General features: G+C 46.4%; 1 protein-coding gene across 2 annotated transcripts in view; it reads right to left on the bottom strand.

The window, feature by feature from the left end:
* Positions 1-17,430, bottom strand: part of AGAP3 (ArfGAP with GTPase domain, ankyrin repeat and PH domain 3) — a 1,011,227-nt gene that overhangs the window by 10,080 nt on the left and 983,717 nt on the right. For both annotated transcript variants that reach the window (XM_029587235.1, XM_029587233.1), the window contains exon 17: positions 9,331-9,586. In XM_029587235.1, the coding sequence (XP_029443095.1) occupies positions 9,331-9,586 (256 nt within the window). The remainder of the gene's footprint in view (positions 1-9,330; positions 9,587-17,430) is intronic.

Genomic DNA, 17,430 nt, shown 5'->3' with positions numbered 1-17,430 from the left:
GCGGGCCTAGGGGCGGGCCTCAGAGGGTCTTTGGTCTCAGCGGTCCTCGGTTGTCTCGGGGGGCCGGATGGTCCTCGGTGGCGAGCAGGCGGTCGGGATCCGGTGGAGAGAGATGAGCGATGGTGGTCGCGTTGGTGTTTGTCACAGGGTTTAGGGGAGAGTGGTAAGAAGGTATGCGCTAAGGGGCATGCCAAGGGGCCTGCTCCTTGGTTGCACTCCTTAGGTGCGCGACGCCTGGGTCCCGGCTTTACTTTAAAGGGCTTGAACCAGCTCCCCCCAAATGACGTCGGCACGTAGTACGTCTTCCTGTGCTGGAGGGACGGAGGCGATTCGGTACTGACTCGGTAGGAGCTTCCTCTGACATCAGGAGGGGGGCGGTCCTCAGCGATTGGGAAGCGAGAAGGTAGGCCTCAGGGGCCTGGGGCCTTTCCTAGACCGGTCGCAGTGCGGTTGGTAGTGGCTTATTAAGAAGGGAATGGTTAACAAAACAGAAAATGTAATAATGCCTCTGTATCGCTCCATGGTGAGACCGCACCTTGAATACTGTGTAAAATTCTGGTCACTGTATTCATAGAAACATAGAAATGACGGCAGAAGAAGACCAAACGGCCCATCCAGTCTGCCAGCAAGCTTCACATTTTTTTCTCATACTTATCTGTTTCTCTTAGCTCTTTGGTTCTATTTCCCTTCCACCCCCACCATTAATGTAGAGAGCAGTGATGGAGCTTGCAACCAAGTGAAATATCAAGCTTGATTAGTTATGGGTAGTAGGGGAAGTAACCGCCGCAATAAGCAAGCTACACCATGCTTATTTGTTTTACCCAGACTGTGTTATTCAGCCCTTATTGGTTGTTTTTCTTCTCCCCTGCTGTTGAAGCAGGGAGCTATGCTGGATATGCGTGAAGTATCAGTTTTTCTCTCCCTGCCGTTGAAGCAGGGATATGCATTGAAAGTGAAGTATCCAGGCTTATTTGGTTTGGGGTAGTAACCGCCGTAACAAGCCAGCTACTCCCCGCTTTGTGAGTGCGAATCCTTTTTTCTTCTCCCCTGCCGTTGAAGCAGAGAGCTATGCTGGATATGCGTGAAGTATCAGTTTTTCTTCTCCCCTGCCGTTGAAGCAGAGAGCTATGCTGGATATGCGTGAAGTATCAGTTTTTCTTCTCCCCTGCCGTTGAAGCAGAGAGCTATGCTGGATATGCGTGAAGTATCAGTTTTTCTTCTCCCCTGCCGTTGAAGCAGAGAGCTATGCTGGATATGCGTGAAGTATCAGTTTTTCTTCTCCCCTGCCGTTGAGCAGAGAGCTATGCTGGATATGCGTGAAGTATCAGTTTTTCTTCTCCCCTGCCGTTGAAGCAGGATATGCATTGAAAGTGAAGTATCAGGCTTATTTGGTTTGGGTAGTAACCGCCGTAACAAGCCAGCTACTCCCCACTTTGTGAGTGCAAATCCTTTTTTCCACATTTCCTCTTGCTGTTGTAGCTTAGAGCGATGTTGGAGTCACAGTAACCATGTGTATGTTATTGAATAAGGGTATTGTCTCCAGGCAGTAGCCGTCATTCTGGCTAGCCACCCACTCTTTATTGACGGCCTCTTGATTTTATGGATCCACAGTGTTTATCCCACGCCCCTTTGAAGTCCTTCACAGTTCTGGTCTTCACCACTTCCTCTGGAAGGGCATTCCAGGCATCCACCACCCTCTCCGTGAAGAAATACTTCCTGACATTGGTTCTGAATCTTCCTCCCTGGAGCTTCAAATCGTGACCCCTGGTTCTGCTGATTTTTTTCCTATGGAAAAGATTTGTCGTTGTCTTTCAAAAAAGAAATAGTTGCGACGGAGAAGGTAAAGAGAAGGGCGACCAAAATGATAAAGGAGATGGAACAGCTCCTCTATGAGGAAAGGCTAAAAAGGTTAGGGCTGTTCAGCTTGGAGAAGAAATGGCTGAGGGGGGATATGATAGAGGTCTTTAAAATCATGAGAGGTCTAGAATTGAAGTTGGCTATGACACTGAGGTTGGCTCTGATGGCGTCGAGGGTGACCATGGCACTTGATGGCAGACCTGGTCCCAGAAGCGGTCTGGGGCGCAACACTAGAGTTTGGTGCCGCTATTCTGCCACATCGAGGCCCATGACACTCTGATCGATGCTATTCCTCTGGTGCATTGAGGGCCCATGGTGCTCGATGATTCTACGATGCCTACCAATGCGTACAGCACAGAAGTCCCAGCCAGCGCGCTCAACAGCGTGAACGGCATTTGATGGCACCCTCAGGTGATGGCCCTTCCAGTGTTGAGGGCGGTCATGCACCTCGATGGCATCGAGAGCACCTGGGCACCTTGATGGCGTCAGGAGTGACCATGTTGCTCAAAGCAGTCTTGGTCCCTGATGTGGTTCTGACAGTGACGCATCAGACCATCGGTGCACAGGCATGGGCACCCGTTATCAGGCATGGCAGAAAAGCAAAATTGCTTACCTTGTAATAGGTGTTATCCCAGGACAGCAGGATGAAGTCCTCACATATGGGTGACGTCAGTAACGGAGCCCTAGAGCGGGAAAAACTTCTGTCAAAGTTTCTAGAAACTTTTGACTGGCTCTGTGAGGCCACTGAGCATGCCCAGCATGCTATGATATTCTCTGCCACAGGTGTCTCACTTCAGTCTCGTATGTAGCAATAAGCTTTAGCAAAAATAAAATAAAAAAAAGTATGTGACCCAACTCCGCGGGGTGGCGGGTGGGTTTCGTGAGGACTACATCCTGCTGTCCTGGGATTACACCTATTACAAGGTAAGCAATTTTGCTTTATCCCAGGACAAGCAGGATGCTAGTCCTCACATATGGGTGATTAGCAAGCTAGAGGCCGAGTCATTTTATAGTGAAGCAAAAGTGAAGTATTGTTGTTGAAAATGAGTCAGCCGAAGATCACAGCAGATTGGGTGTAGAAGGAGTTGGGATTAAACTGGAAACAAGTTCTTTAAGACAGATTGTCCATATGCTGAATCTTGTCGTCCTTGCTTGTCCAAACAGTAATGAGCTGCAAATGTGTGAAGAGAACTCCATGTTGCTGCTTTACATATGTCGAGAATAGGTACTGAACGATAGTGTGCAACTGAGGTTGACATTGCTCGTACTGAGTGTGCTTTCACTCGTCCTTGCAGAGGAAGGCCTGCTCTTTCATAGCAAAACTGTTTGCAATCTGCTAACCAGTTGGATTGAGTATGTTTACCCACTGCTTTACCCGGTTTGTTTGGGTCAAAGGACACAAAAAGTTGGGAGGATTTTCTGTCTGTTGAGGTGCGGTGTAAGTAAAAGGATAACGCAAGCTTACAGTCTAAGGTATGTAGGGCTGCTTCTCCTGGATGGGAGTGAGGCCTTGGAAAGAATGTGGGTAAAACTATGGATTGGTTCAAGTGGAATTCCGTGACTACCTTGGGAAGGAATTTTGGATGTGTACGGAGAACCACTCTGTCATGTAGGAGCTTTGTATAAGGTGGATACGTGACGAGTGCTTGCAATTCACTAACTCTTCTAGCTGAAGTAATGGCTATGAGGAAGATAGTTTTCCATGTGAGAAATTTAAGATCACATGAGTCTATGGGTTCGAAAGGAGAACGCATGAGTCTTGTTAATACCAGATTCAAGTCCCATTCTGTGACTGGAGGACGAATCGGTGGTTTGAGTTGAGTTAAACCTCTCATAAACCTGCTGACAAGAGGTTGAGTGGAAATTGGTGCATCTCCCATCTATTATGGTAAGCAGAGATTGCACTTAAATGTACCCTTACGGACGAAGTCTGTAGACCAGAGTTTGAAAGATGGTATAAGTAGTCTAGTAGAGAAGTAGTAGTGCAAGTGAAAGGATCGATCTTGTTTTGCTTGCACCACAAGGTGAATCTCTTCCATTTAGATGCGTAGTTCTTTCGTGTGGAAGGTTTACGTGAAGCTATAAGTACTTGAGATATATGGGTGGAAAGATTGAGTGGTTGTAAAATCAAGCTTTCAACATCCATGCTGTCAGGGATAGGGATTGGAGGTTGGGATGGCGCAAGCGACCCTGATCCTGAGTGATGAGATTGGGAGCTACTCCCAGACATATTGGATCCCTGACTGAGAGGTCTAGAACTGTGGGAAACCACACTTGTCGAGGCCAATACGGGGCTATGAGAATCATGGACCCCTTGTCCTGTTGTAGCTTCACTAGCGTTTTGGTTATGAGCGGTATTGGAGGATACGCGTAGAGAAGGCCTGAGTTCCAAGGTCGAGCAAAGGCGTCCTTGGCTGGTTGATTCCTGTGTTTGTGTAGGGATCAGAACTTGTCCACTTTGTGATTCAGATGTGATGCAAAGAGGTCTATTGTCGGTTGACCCCAACGTTGAAAAATCCTGGTCGCTACTGAGGGATCCAGGGACCATTCGTGTGGATGGAATTGACGACTGAGTCGATCCGCTAGTACATTTTGAATGCCTACTAGATAAGTGGCCCAGAGAAACATTGAATGTGTGAGGGCCCAGGCCCAAATCTGTGCAGCTTCTTGACACAGGAGATACAAGCCCGTTTCTGCTCGATCTTCAGGTAGAAAGGCTTTTGCAAGTGTGGTGTCCAGTTCTGCTCCTATGAATTGGAGCAGAGGAGACGGTGTGAGATGGGATTTTTGATAATTGATAAGGAATCCCGTGGAGTGAAATAGAGCAATTGTCTGGTTGAGAGAAGTTATTGCTCCTTGTTGAGATTGACTCCTGATGAGCCAGTCGTCTAGATATGGGAAGACATGGACACCTTGCTTGTGTAAGTGTGCTGATATTACTGCTAGACATTTTGTGAATACTCTGGGAGCAGAGGCGAGTCCGAATGGCAGTACTCTGTATTGGAAGTGTTGATGACCCACCTGATTTATGGTTCACAGTTACATTTAATTGAGTTTATGAAAGTTCTCTTTTAATAGTTTTCCTGTATACTTGTGTTAATGTATTCTGCCTTGAGGCGACTGTTTTAATGTATTTCCGCCCTGGAGGCGACTGTTCAGTTCCTTGTAAACCGGTGCGATATGTATTCTTTACAGGAACATCGGTATATAAAAATTAAAAATAAATAAATAAATAAATAAATGAAGCGCAGATATTTGCGGTGAGGAGGAAATATTGGGATGTAAGCGTAAGCGTCTTGGAAATCCAGAGAACAGAGCCAATCTTCTTTTTGGAGAAGTGGAAGCATGGTGCCTAGAGAGATCATCCTGAACTTTTCTTTTTTGAGAAATTTGTTGAGATTTCTTAGGTCTAGGGTGGGACATAGGCCTCCTGTTTTCTTTGGAATGAGAAAATATTGGGAGTAGAATCCTCTGCCCTGCTGAGACCGGGGCACCGGTTCTATAGTCCTGGAACTCAGAAGGGTGGATAATTCTATTTGAAGTTGAGAAATGTGAGTTTCGTTGGGATGAATGCAACTTGGTGGAAAATCTATTGGAATTGAGAGGAAGTTGAGTTGATATCCTCGAGATATTATGGACAGAACCCACTGATCTGTTGTTAGTGTTATCCAAGTGTTGTAAAATTTGGATAATCTGCCTCCTACAGGGAGTTCTGGTCGAGGATTTTGTGAGTGGCTGAGTTCCCTGGAGATACCTTCAAAAGCCCGCCGCAGGACCTGTTTGAGTAGCAGGCTGGGCCTTGGGTGCTCTCTGCTGACGAGGCTGAGGTCTGTGCTGAGGCCTTGATTGTCTAGGCCTGTTTGCAGGAGGGTAGAATCGTTTTTGATAATAGGGTTTCCTCATTTCCCTCCTTTGGGTTCGACGAGCAGCATGGGAAGTCGATTCATGAGGTAAGGAGGAGAGCTGTCTTAAGGTCTCATTATGTTCTTTCAGTTGGGAGACTGCTTCTTGGACTTTTGTGCCAAATAAATTGTCTCCTGCACATGGGAGGTCCACCAATTTCTCTTGGACCTCTGGCCTAAGGTCTGATGCCTTAAGCCAGGCCCACCTTCTGGCACTTATCCCTGAAGCTGCAATTCTGGATGATGTCTCAGAAGAATCATATGCAGCTCGTACCTCATGTTTTCCAGCTTCAAGAGCCTTATGGATGAGGTTTTGTGCTGACTCTCTGTATTCTTGGGGGAGAGATGGAATGAAATCCTCCATCTGCTTCCAGAGGTTTTGTTGGTATTGGGTGATATATAGCTGATAAGCTGCTATTCTGGAATTTAGCATAGCACCCTGGAATACCTTACGACCTAGAGTATCCAGAAAATGGTTGTCTTTCCCAGGAGGATTTGAAGAATGCACTCTTGTTCTTTTTGCTTTCTTCTGTGCGGATTCAACTACCACTGAAGTATGTGGTAATTGAGATTTTTGATATCCTGGTGCAGATTGGACTAAGTATGTTGAGTCCATTCTTTTATTGATGGGAAGAACTGAACATGGATGTTCCCACATTCTATGTTGAAGTTGAAGGAGAACATCATGTATAGGTATTGCCATAATTTGTTTGGGAGGATCAACAAATTGAAATATCTCAAGGGTCTGATGACGTAGATCCTGCTCAGACTCTAACTTGAAAGGGATAGAGTCAGCCATATCTTGAACAAAGGCAGAAAAGGTAAGGTCCTCTAGTAGGGACTGCTTTCTTGGGTGTGGTGGTGAAGGGTCAGACATAAAAATTTCAGAAGTGTCTGACTGTGAATCACTCCATGTGTCATAATCTGGAGTGTGTGGTCGTGTTTTCCCAGGAGCAGAAGGAGGAGCCACCCCAGATGGTCCTGGAATGGGTTCTGGAGGAGAAGAGTCCTCTTCTACTGGATTTACTGGTAAAGAATCCAGTAAATCTTGATATTTTTTTATGGATTGCTGAATAGAAGGCCGATTCAGCCGATACTGTATCCCCAGAAGGACCTGGCATCGACAATGTTGTCTGTGGCATCGATGGCATCGTGGAGGTTGGATCAGGAACCGATGGCATCGAGAAAAATCCGATACGCGTCATTGTAGATGTCTGAATCTGATTCGAGGGTAACAACGATGCCATACTGGAAGAAATAGAAGGCCTCGATGTAGATATCGATGAGAATGCTGTTGTAGCTGCATTGATATATCCCTCGGTATCAGAAGGGATCCTGGTTTCAGGAAAGAATCCGTTGCAGTGCTTGTGAACTGGACGGTGTTTGGTACCGAGACGGTGACCAGCATTGGGACGGTGGCTGGCACCGAGACTGTGACCGGCATCGGAACGGTGGCCGGCATCGAGACAGTAGCCGGCATCAGGACAGTAGCCGGCATCGGGATTGTACCCGCATTGGGAAATTTCCTGGAATCGGTGTCGTTGGTAACTCAGTCATCGGCACTAGTTGTGCCGGCATCGGTGACGTCTTAGACAAGTCAGATGTTGCAGGCATCGGTGCAGGCACCGGTAAACTTTCCTTTATAGCCTGTAGAACTGCTTCCTTTATAAATGCGGTTAAGTTCTGCGGCATCGGAGCAGACAGCGGTGTAGGTGGAGACGATGCTGTTTGCGGTGTATCTGCCTTGGTAGGCCTATCAGGCATCGAAGTATCGGTACGTTTAGGCTGCTTTTCGATTGGTTCCTCACGGATAGGTGTTGAAGGTGAAGCCGAGGCATGTCGGTGGCGATGTTTATGTTTGGGCTTTACCTCTACCACTGAGTGAATCGATGATGTCGATGGCGTAGGCGAGGATTTTCCTTCCGAAGTCTCCAATCGGCACTTTTTTAACAAAACTTTTTGAGGAGCACCTACCGGTGAGGACTTCTTGGAAGTGGATGGACAGGGAATTAACTGCAAGCTGAAGAGTTGCTGGATCTTTTCTTGGCGCAGTTTTCGTCCTTTGGGTGTCATTTCTTGGCATTTTTCACACGATGAAATATCGTGTTGATCACCCAAACATCAAACGCACTCTAAGTGCGGATCGGTAACCGACATTGTTCGATTGTAAGTCGGGCATTTTTTAAACCCCGACGCCATGGTATCATCGACGGCCGTCGATGACTGAAAAATGAAATAGCGTTTATTTAAAAACTAACGCTAAGTTACTACACCAGCCGGTGAGGTGAGACAAGTGAGATCCCGTGAGGGAGAATTTGTGAAAAACAACTATGTTATTATAGAAAAACTGAGAGTAGTCTCAGGGGGCTCCGGTGTCCGTGCTGCTATCCAGCAGCGCGGAAAAACGAAGACTGAAGTGAGACACCTGTGGCAGAGAATATCATAGCATGCTGGGCATGCTCAGTGGCCTCACAGGGCCAGTCAAAAGTTTCTAGAAACTTTGACAGAAGTTTTTCCCGCGCTAGGGCTCCGTTACTGACGTCACCCATATGTGAGGACTAGCATCCTGCTTGTCCAGTCTCCTGCTCATCCTTTCTCATAAAGAGATGCACTGCAATTACAAGTAAGCAGGAGGGGAGGCTACATTGTCCAGGGCTCCTATCCGTGGAGACTAGTTCCTCAGAATGTGGGGAAGATGAGTCTTCCTCCCTATAGGAACGACTTGGTCCTCAATCTCTTCTTTTTTCGAACCTCCATTGATGCTGATCGATTGATGAAACGTCATAGAACTCCTGCCCAGGTAGAAGTCAGGCGAGTCCCCAGGCTCAGCAGCCTATATGGCTTGCTCACGGACTGCATTCTGTCAGTCTTGCCAGCCCCTGACAAAGGTACAAAAACAGACAAAGCAAGGAGAGGACACAGAAACTAAACTGCAGGTGTAGTATTTATTTAATAAGGGATAGAATTAGACTTTGCCAGCTGCATAGAAACTAAGACCAGCCATGTGGCTGGCAAAGAATGGAAAGAGGAAGAAAAAAAAAGAGAAAAGAAAATGCAATTACCCGAAGGTAAAGAAAAGAAAAATAGCTGCAGCTCTAGAGGAAAATCACATGACAAAACCTGTGAGGAGAGAGCAAAGATGAATACCGTTACATCCACGGCTCCATGGAAAAAAAAAAAGAGACTGAGGGACTCTGCCTAGGGGGCAGGGTGACGATTACAGCTGCACATGCTCAGTAGGACATGTTTGAAAGTTCTAGAATTTTTGAGATCAAAGTTCCGGGCCAGGCACCATCCAATAATGTCACCCAGATGTGAGGACCGACATCCTACTTGTCCTAGGAGAAAGTGTTTGCAGTCTTTTCTGAAAGCCCTGGAAGTGCCTGAAGCCCATGTGTGTGACCAACCCATCTGCTCCTCTCACCTACATTATTTTTATCTATGGCATCCCCATGGCTTCTTTCCCAGTTAGACAGACACTTAGAATCCATCTGACATCTGAAATGTCCCATCTTCATAAAGAAATTCTTCTAGACAGATAGCAAGAGTAAAAAGAGAGCTCTTTTCTTACCCAGATGAGCAGCTGTGTACATACAACATTAGCCATGGCACAGGAGAGATGCAGCGCTGTCCGACCATCACCATCTCCATAGGTTTCATTCACTTCCTCCTTCGTCCCATGAGCCAGCAAAGTCACTACCAGGCGAAGGTCATCTTCCACCACAGCTCGCAGAAGCTGCTGCCCCAAGGGGATGTCAGATTGGGGCAGCGGGGCCAGGAAAAGCTTCTGCTCGTACTTCGCTCTAATCCAGCGCTCTTTTTCCTCCCTGCAACAGAAAGACCTAGTAATAAGCCACCCCTTCAGGATCCTGCACAGTTCATGGCATAATGCAATGTAATCACAGTGTTTGAGTAGTAATTAATTTAAACTTCAAAACAGAAAAAGGCTCGTACTCCAAGATGCAAACTTGTTAAGGTTTTGGTAGAGAATTCTCCTAAAAGTACAGTAATACTGCAGCGTGTCTAGGCGAGCTCAGAGCTGCAGGCAGAGCTTGCGGTAACACAGACCTACAAATGTCAGCAGCTGAAAGAAGCTGTGCTGCTTGCAGCTCTTCTTGGGCTCGGCTGATGGCCAAATGAAAATTTGTAACCATAAGCCTTCCCCCTCCTCCTCCCAGAACCACAGTCAGATAATTTGGCAGCTATGGTCAACTGAAGAAGTGCACAACCTACAACACTACGAACTGGGAAACTATTCATTTTGTTTTGAAGGGGGAAGGGAAGGGTGGTATTTTAAACCTATAAGTTAACACCCATGGGAACCTCTACCCAAATCATGAATGATTTTTACCTGGCTAAGCAGTAAGGATTGAAGGAGTGTATGCCTTTAAACCAGTGCTTCGTAACCATTTATAATTCGTGGCCCACTTTCAAGTTTGCTCAATCCTTCTGGCATAGTAAAGCAAATGTTGCTTACCTGTAACAGGTGTTCTCACAGGACAGCAGGATGTCAGTCCTCACATATGGGCGAAATCACAGGATGGAGTCCAATCACGGAACACTTTTGTCAAAGTTTCTAGAACTTTGACTGGCCCTACTGGGCATGCCCAGGATGGCACTAACCCTGCAACCAGCAGGGGTCCCCCTTCAGTCTTGTTAAAAAGCTACAGGTAGTGCCAAAAATATAATAAGAAAACGATACGAACCTAACACCGCGGGGCGGCGGGCAGGTTTCATAAGGACTAAAATCCTGTTGTCCTGTGAGAACACCTGTTACAGGTAAGCAACATTTGCTTTCTCACAGGACAAGCAGGATGGTAGTCCTCACATATGGGTGAGTACCGAGCTGAGGATGTCCGAGTATGCACCAAATGTACCCAAGACGTGCAACAGGCACAAGAACTGGGGTGAAATTTGGCCGAGGGCATCCTGAACACTAACGGGCAGGCAGAAGGGTGTTGGTATGTCACGTTGGAAATAAGTTACGCAGGACAGACTGGCCGAAGATGGAATCTTGTCTTCCGGCTTTGTCCAAGCAATAGTGGGCTGCAAAGGTATGGAGAGAACTCCAGGTAGCAGCCCTGCAAATGTCAGGAAGTGGCACCGATCGTAGGTGCGCTACTGAAGTCGCCATGGCCCTCACAGAGTGTGCTTTAACATAGTGTTGAAGTGGAATGCCCGCTTGCTGATAGCAAAAGGATATGCAGTCCGCCAACCAGGAGGAGAGAGTCTGTTTACCCACAGGCTGCCCCAATTTGATAGGATGGAAAGAGACAAACAATTGAGTGTTTTTCCTGTGGGCAGCTGTACGGTCTAGGTAGAACGCTAGAGCCCGTTTACAGACAAAGGTATGCAGAGCCTGCTCTCCTGGATTGGAATGGGGCCTGGGAAAAAAGGTAGGTAGTATAATGGATTGATTGAGATTAAACTCCGAAACTATCTTAGGTAAGAATTTAGGGTGAGTGCGGAATACTGCCTGGTCCTGCAGAAGTTTAGTGTAAGGCGGATAGGTAACTAGAGCCTGCAATTCACTAACTCTGCGAGCCGAAGTGATTGCCAAAAGTAAAATCACTTTCCATGTGAGATATCGAAGGTCACAGGTTTGGGGCAGCCCTGGTTTCATGAGCCGACCCAGAACTAGGTTGAGGTCCTAAGAAGGGGCCGGAGGACATAGAGGAGGCTTGAGGTGAAGCAAGCCTTTCAAAAAACGTGTTACAAGGGGTTGTACTGATATGGTAACATCCCCAACACCTTTATGGAAGGTGGCTACCGCACTGACATGCATCCTGATGGAGGAAGTTTTCAGACCTGACTCTGACAAGTGCCAGAGATAGTCCAGAAACTTTGTGATTGGACAAGTAAAGGGGTCAAGGGATTGAGAAGAGCACCATGACGTGAACCTGGTCCATTTGTAAGAATACGATTTTATCGTGGAAGGCTTCTGTGAAGCAATCAGGACACGGGAAACTGGTTCAGAAAGGTTAAGTGGCTGAAGGATTAACCTCTCAACATCCATGAAGTCAGGGACAAGGCTTGAAGATTGGGGTGGCGTAGGCACCCGTCGTTTTGAGTGATTAGAAGCGGGTCCTTTCCCAAGGGAATATGCCTGCGAATGGAGAGATCCTGAAGCATTGGAAACCACACTTGGCGTGGCCAGTGGGGTTCTATCAGGATCATGGTTCCCTTGTCCCGACGTAACTTCACGAGAGTCTTCGAGAGAAGTGGAAGTGGAGGGAATTCATATAGGAGACCGGTTGCCCATGTAGGGAGAACACGTCTCTTGGTTGATAGTGTTGGCTGAGAGTGAGAGAGCAGAAGTTGTCTACTTTGCGATTTTGAGGTGACGCAAAGAGGTCTATTTGAGGATGACCCCATTGTTGGAAGATCGAGTTCGCTACTGAGGGGTTGAGAGACCACTCGTGCGGTTGAAAGGTGCGAATCAGTTTGTCTGCCAACACATTGTCCACTCCCGGCAAGTAGGTGGCCCTGAGGTACATCAAGTGGGAGAGGCCATCCGCCCATTTCTGCGCAGCTTCCTGACACAGAAGGTAGGAGCCCGACCCTCCCTGTTTGCTGATGTACCACATGGCCACCTGGTTTTCCATCTGGATCAGGATGACTTGATTGGAGAGGCGATCCTGAAATACCCTGAGAGCATATCTGATTGCTCGCAGCTCCAGGAAATTTATTTGGTGTTTGGCTTCCTCTGGAGACCAAGATCCTTGTGTCTGCATATCGGCCACGTGGCTCCCCAGCTGAGGTTGGAAGCATCGGGGTTGAGAGTTATTTGAAGGTCTGGAGCCTGGAAGGGCAAGCCCTGGAGGAGATTGACCTGATTTGTCCACCAGGCGAGAGACTGACAGAGTGAGTCGGTTACGTGGACAATGGTCGACAGGGGCTGAGTGGATTGAGTCCATTGTGACCTTAGAGACCAATGCATGACTCTCATGGCCAAGCGGGCCATTGGGGTGACCTGAACTGAGGATGCCATGTGTCCCAGGAGGATGAGAATGTGGTGTGCAGTCGTGGAGTGCTGAGACTGCACCTGGTGTGCAAGAGACATGAAAGTGAGAGCTCGCTGTCAAGGCAGAAAAGCCTTTGCCTGCAAGGTGTCCAAGTCTGCCTAGATTAGGACTAAATGCACAGGAGGCTCTAGGACACGGGGGTCAATGCTTCTATTAATCTACTTATCAGATACCTGGTCACGCAAACATACAAAATCAAGGACAGAAACCAGATAAGGGAGGAGGGTGAAAGAGGGGAGAGTCAGGAGGAACTGAAAGAAATATTGCTGTACAGAGGGTGCTGGATGCATGGAACGGCTGAATTCAAAAAAGGGAGGGATTAGTACAGGGGATCTTGCTCTCCTCTCAGAGAACTCGGAGGGGCCAATGCAGTATTTTGGTGGAGAAAGTGGGTGCTGAACAGCCAGCGCCCGCTTTCTTAACGGGTGCCATGCAATATTTAAATTAGGGGGTCGCGTTAGCAAGGCGAGCCCGAGCGTGTCGGCTGTCCGCCGGTTAGGAAACCGAAGCCAAGTTTATCGGCGGTTTCCCTAAACACTGCACAGCCAGGGTGTTCAGGAAACGGATGCTTCTCAATTGAGCGTCCGTTTCCTGCACCCGACTGCTGGCGTTTTTTTTAACTTTTTTTTTTTTTGGTTAAATTTGTTTACTTTTTCCTCCTACTTAGTATCGCAATAATATTAAGTAGGAGGCAGTACAGAAAAGCAGTTTTTTCGGCTTTTCTATACCGGTTTAAGGAGCACTCAGCAATTAACGCCTGCTCCAGGCAGGTGTTAATAGCTGATCGCTAAATATGCACATTTTTTTTTGCATCGGGAGTGAATGCCGATAGCCTCAATCACATGCATTTGCATATGATTAGCGCTATTAGACTCACTCTGCGTTGGACGTGCATTGTAGAGGCACTAATCTCCTTATTGCGTCCAACTCGGCTGAGCGTATTGTATTCCATTGGCCCGAGAGTGAGGTACAGGCGTACTGAATAATTTACATACAAGTAGACATTTAAATGCTAGTTAGCTGGATAAGTGGTGGCTGCTGAATATCCAGTTAAGTTCAACAGTTGAGACTTAGCCAGCTAAGTCAGGGGAGCAATGGGCAGTGGCTACTTATCTGGTTAACTTAGCTGGATAAGAGCATAGAGCAGATCTTCTGTTACTGACACAGGACAATGGAGGGACCAATCGGCAGGCAGTGAAGGAGTTAATAAATTCATATTACAGTCCTTTCAGACCAATCTGCTGCCAGTGAGGGAACAGCTCTGTCGGAGCAGGGATTTGGAGGGCTTGGGAGTCTGGCAAGGTCCAATTTCATTTTTTAAGGGGAGAGGGAGGGCTGAGAGGAGGACTGACCCGGACCTGGCCCTGCTGGGCTGACTTTATTTTAATGTGAGAGGGTGAAGGAGAAAAGGAGGGAGGAGGGGTGCAGAGAGGACCAACCCGGAATTGCACTGCCTGGCCTGCTGAGGAGGATGGTGGGGGCGGACTGACACCCTTTACTGCCCTGGCCAGACCACATCAGGCCCACTGCGGAGGTCAGGGAATAGTTTTTTCTTTTTTAGCGCAGGTCGCCATGCATATGGATCATGCTTTTTAGTTTAGCATGCTCCTTTTACTCCTGGTCTATTTACATGCGACCCGTGGGGCCGCTTTTTTTTTTAAACGTTTTATTTATAGCCGCACAAACATACAATATGTATAGCCTCACCAAGACAACTAAACTTACATTGATCTAGTGTGGTAGTTTCTGGTCACAATTACATGCATAGTATCTTTTTTTATGGAAAAAGCTTTTTATTATTATTTTCAAGTAAACAAATACAACCTCCACAGTGGGGAAAGGGATTCTGCAATCCCCACTGGGAAACTAACAGAGCATCATTAAAAGTTGTTCCCTCTGGTAACTCCGACGAGATTTACAGGAACTACAGAAACAAAGTTCAAGGATCCGGGACCTGCAGGTCAGTTAGCTCATCCAACCGGACGTGAGGGTTGTGCATTAGGTCAAACACTGTTGAGAGATGTGGCAGGGATTGCAGGTAAGGCTCCCAGATCTTTAGAATCGTAAAGAGAGAGATTTATTTATTTAAAGGCTTTTATATACCGGAGTTCATGCACTTGTGCATACCACTTCGGTTTACACAGAACAAGGAACAGAAAATTACATCAAACAGGTTGAACAATTAAACAAATATACAATTACATCCAACAATTGGGTATAAATAACATGGCTAACTTAGTAGGAACTTAGAGTTTGAGGTAAAGGAGAGAAATAGTACCAAGTGGTAACAGAACAATGTTAATGGCTAAATAATAAATATAAATAGTAAATACAAATATAAATAGTAAATACAAATATAAATAGTAAATACAGATTCCATGTGCACCAGTGCCAGAAGGATTGTGGGAGTCGACTCCTTCCACTGCAGTAAGATCTGCTTCTTTCCTACATTGCACGCCTTTTGAAAAAGGATGCAGGTGGAAACAGTCCATACTGTGATCAAATAACAAAGCCCGTGGTTAGAGAGGAACAGAGATATCCAACAAGCCATTTAAATACTGGAACACCCGTGTCCAAAATTTCCTAATGCATTTACAGTCCCAAAACAAGTGGAGCAGCGATCCCTTCCCACTAGGGATGTGTATTTGTTTCATTCGTTTTAATTCATTTCATACGTTTCCCATTACATGTCAATTAGATGTGCATTCTTTTCATACGTTTCATATTACATGCTTGTATAGGAAACGGATGAAACTGATGCACATCCCTACTTCCCACACAGCGACGAAAATATTAACTGAGAGCGGCAGGCTGTCAGGGTGGAGACATAGGCTCTCCATAAAAATTTATATTGCATTTCCCGGTAATATTGATTGGAAGTCACAACCGTGATAGAGTGAAATCCTGCTTTAATCATATTACCAGTCAATTGGAAGGGGCGATCTTTCTCCCAGCGACCTTGTAACAACAGCCACAAGTCTGGTCCACAATTCACACTCAGGTGTTTATAATGTCTGGAGAGGGAGGGGGGCTTGATTGTGACCAAGGAGAAGATCTTTTCCAACTTATGAAAAATAGCAGCCTGCACGCTCTCAGCAGGCAAGGAGGCAACATAATGTTGCAGTTGTAAATAGGAAAATATGTGACCTGTGGGTAGACCGTAAATATCTTGTAGTTCCAGCCATGGTAGTAATTTGCCCTGAGTGTCCAAAACATGACCCAATTGCATCACCCCCTTCAAAGCCCATTTTTTAAACCCTATTGACTGGGAACCGGGTCAGAACCCTGGATTCCCCTTGATGGGGATCAAGTAGGCACAAAGCCGTGGAATATCTAGATAGCGAGTAAGAAACAGCCAGGCTTGTGTTATGGGGGCCACCAACAAACCAACGACCCCAGCTATGGGTAGGCTCCAAGGGTCCACTTGCAATATGAAGTGTAAGTCAAAAGGGGCTGCAAGAGTTTGTTCTGCCTCCAGATTTATTCAGAAAGAGCTCCCCAGTACCTATTCACGCACTATGCGGAGATTCAGACCACATTATATACCCCAAGATCAGGAACTCCCATACCCCCCCTTTCCCCAAGCAGATTTGAGATAATGAAGTGGAATTCGTGCTCTCTTCCCTCTCCACAGGAACCATCTCATGGATCTTTCCAAGGTAGAAAGATCTTTACACTTCAAACAATGGGTATAATTTGGAAAAGATAAAGCCACTTTGGTAGAATAGTCATTTTAAACAAATTTATCCTCCCAACCAGCGACAGGAGCAAGGGCATCCAGAGCTTCAATTTTTCTTGAGTATGTGATAGAAGACCTTGAACATTAGAATGATATAATTGGGAAATATGAAATGGGATAATGACACCCAAATATTTGATACTATCAACAGCCCATAATAGAGGGAATGGTCCTCTCCATCTCTCCCGAAGCGTGGTGGGGAATGCTAAAGCTTCTGATTTATCTGTGTTTAGCCTAAGCCCCGAAAAAATGCCAAAGTCCTCAAAAATCGTAAGAAGCGGGGGTAGAGATGTGGCGGGGTCTGTGAGGAAAACTAAAATGTCATCCACAAACGCGGCATATTTGAAAGTTTCGGTTTGAAACCTCACTCCCTTCACAGCCCGATGACTTTGAATGGCTAGCAGAAGAGGTTCCAATTGTAACAAACAATAAAGGGGAAAGGGGACAGCACTGTCTAGTGCCCCTTCCCACCTTAAATTCGTCCGATGTCATCCCATTGGCCACTATCCTAGCTACGGGATCTATGTAAAATAATTTGATAGCATCATGAAAATAAGCATTGAATCCCATATATTCAAGTATGCAAGACAGATGCGCCCAATCCACCCTATCAAACGCCTTTTCTGCATCAAAGCTGATGGCCAGATAGGGATTTACCCAAGGGAAGTCTTGCCTAACAAATCTGCTTCTTTTTTTTTGAAGGGGTTAATAAACATGTGGATAAAGGTGAACCGGTAGATATAGTGTATTTGGATTTTCAGAAGGCGTTTGACAAAGTCCCTCATGAGAGGCTTCAACGAAAACTAAAAAGTCATGGGATAGGAGGTGATGTCCTTTTGTGGATTACAAACTGGTTAAAATACAGGAAACAGAGAGTAGGATTAAATGGTTAATTTTCTCAGTGGAA

This window comes from Rhinatrema bivittatum, chromosome 2 (assembly GCF_901001135.1).
Source record: "Rhinatrema bivittatum chromosome 2, aRhiBiv1.1, whole genome shotgun sequence".
Taxonomy (NCBI): domain Eukaryota; kingdom Metazoa; phylum Chordata; class Amphibia; order Gymnophiona; family Rhinatrematidae; genus Rhinatrema; species Rhinatrema bivittatum.
This window is presented reverse-complemented; position numbering and strand designations above follow the sequence as displayed.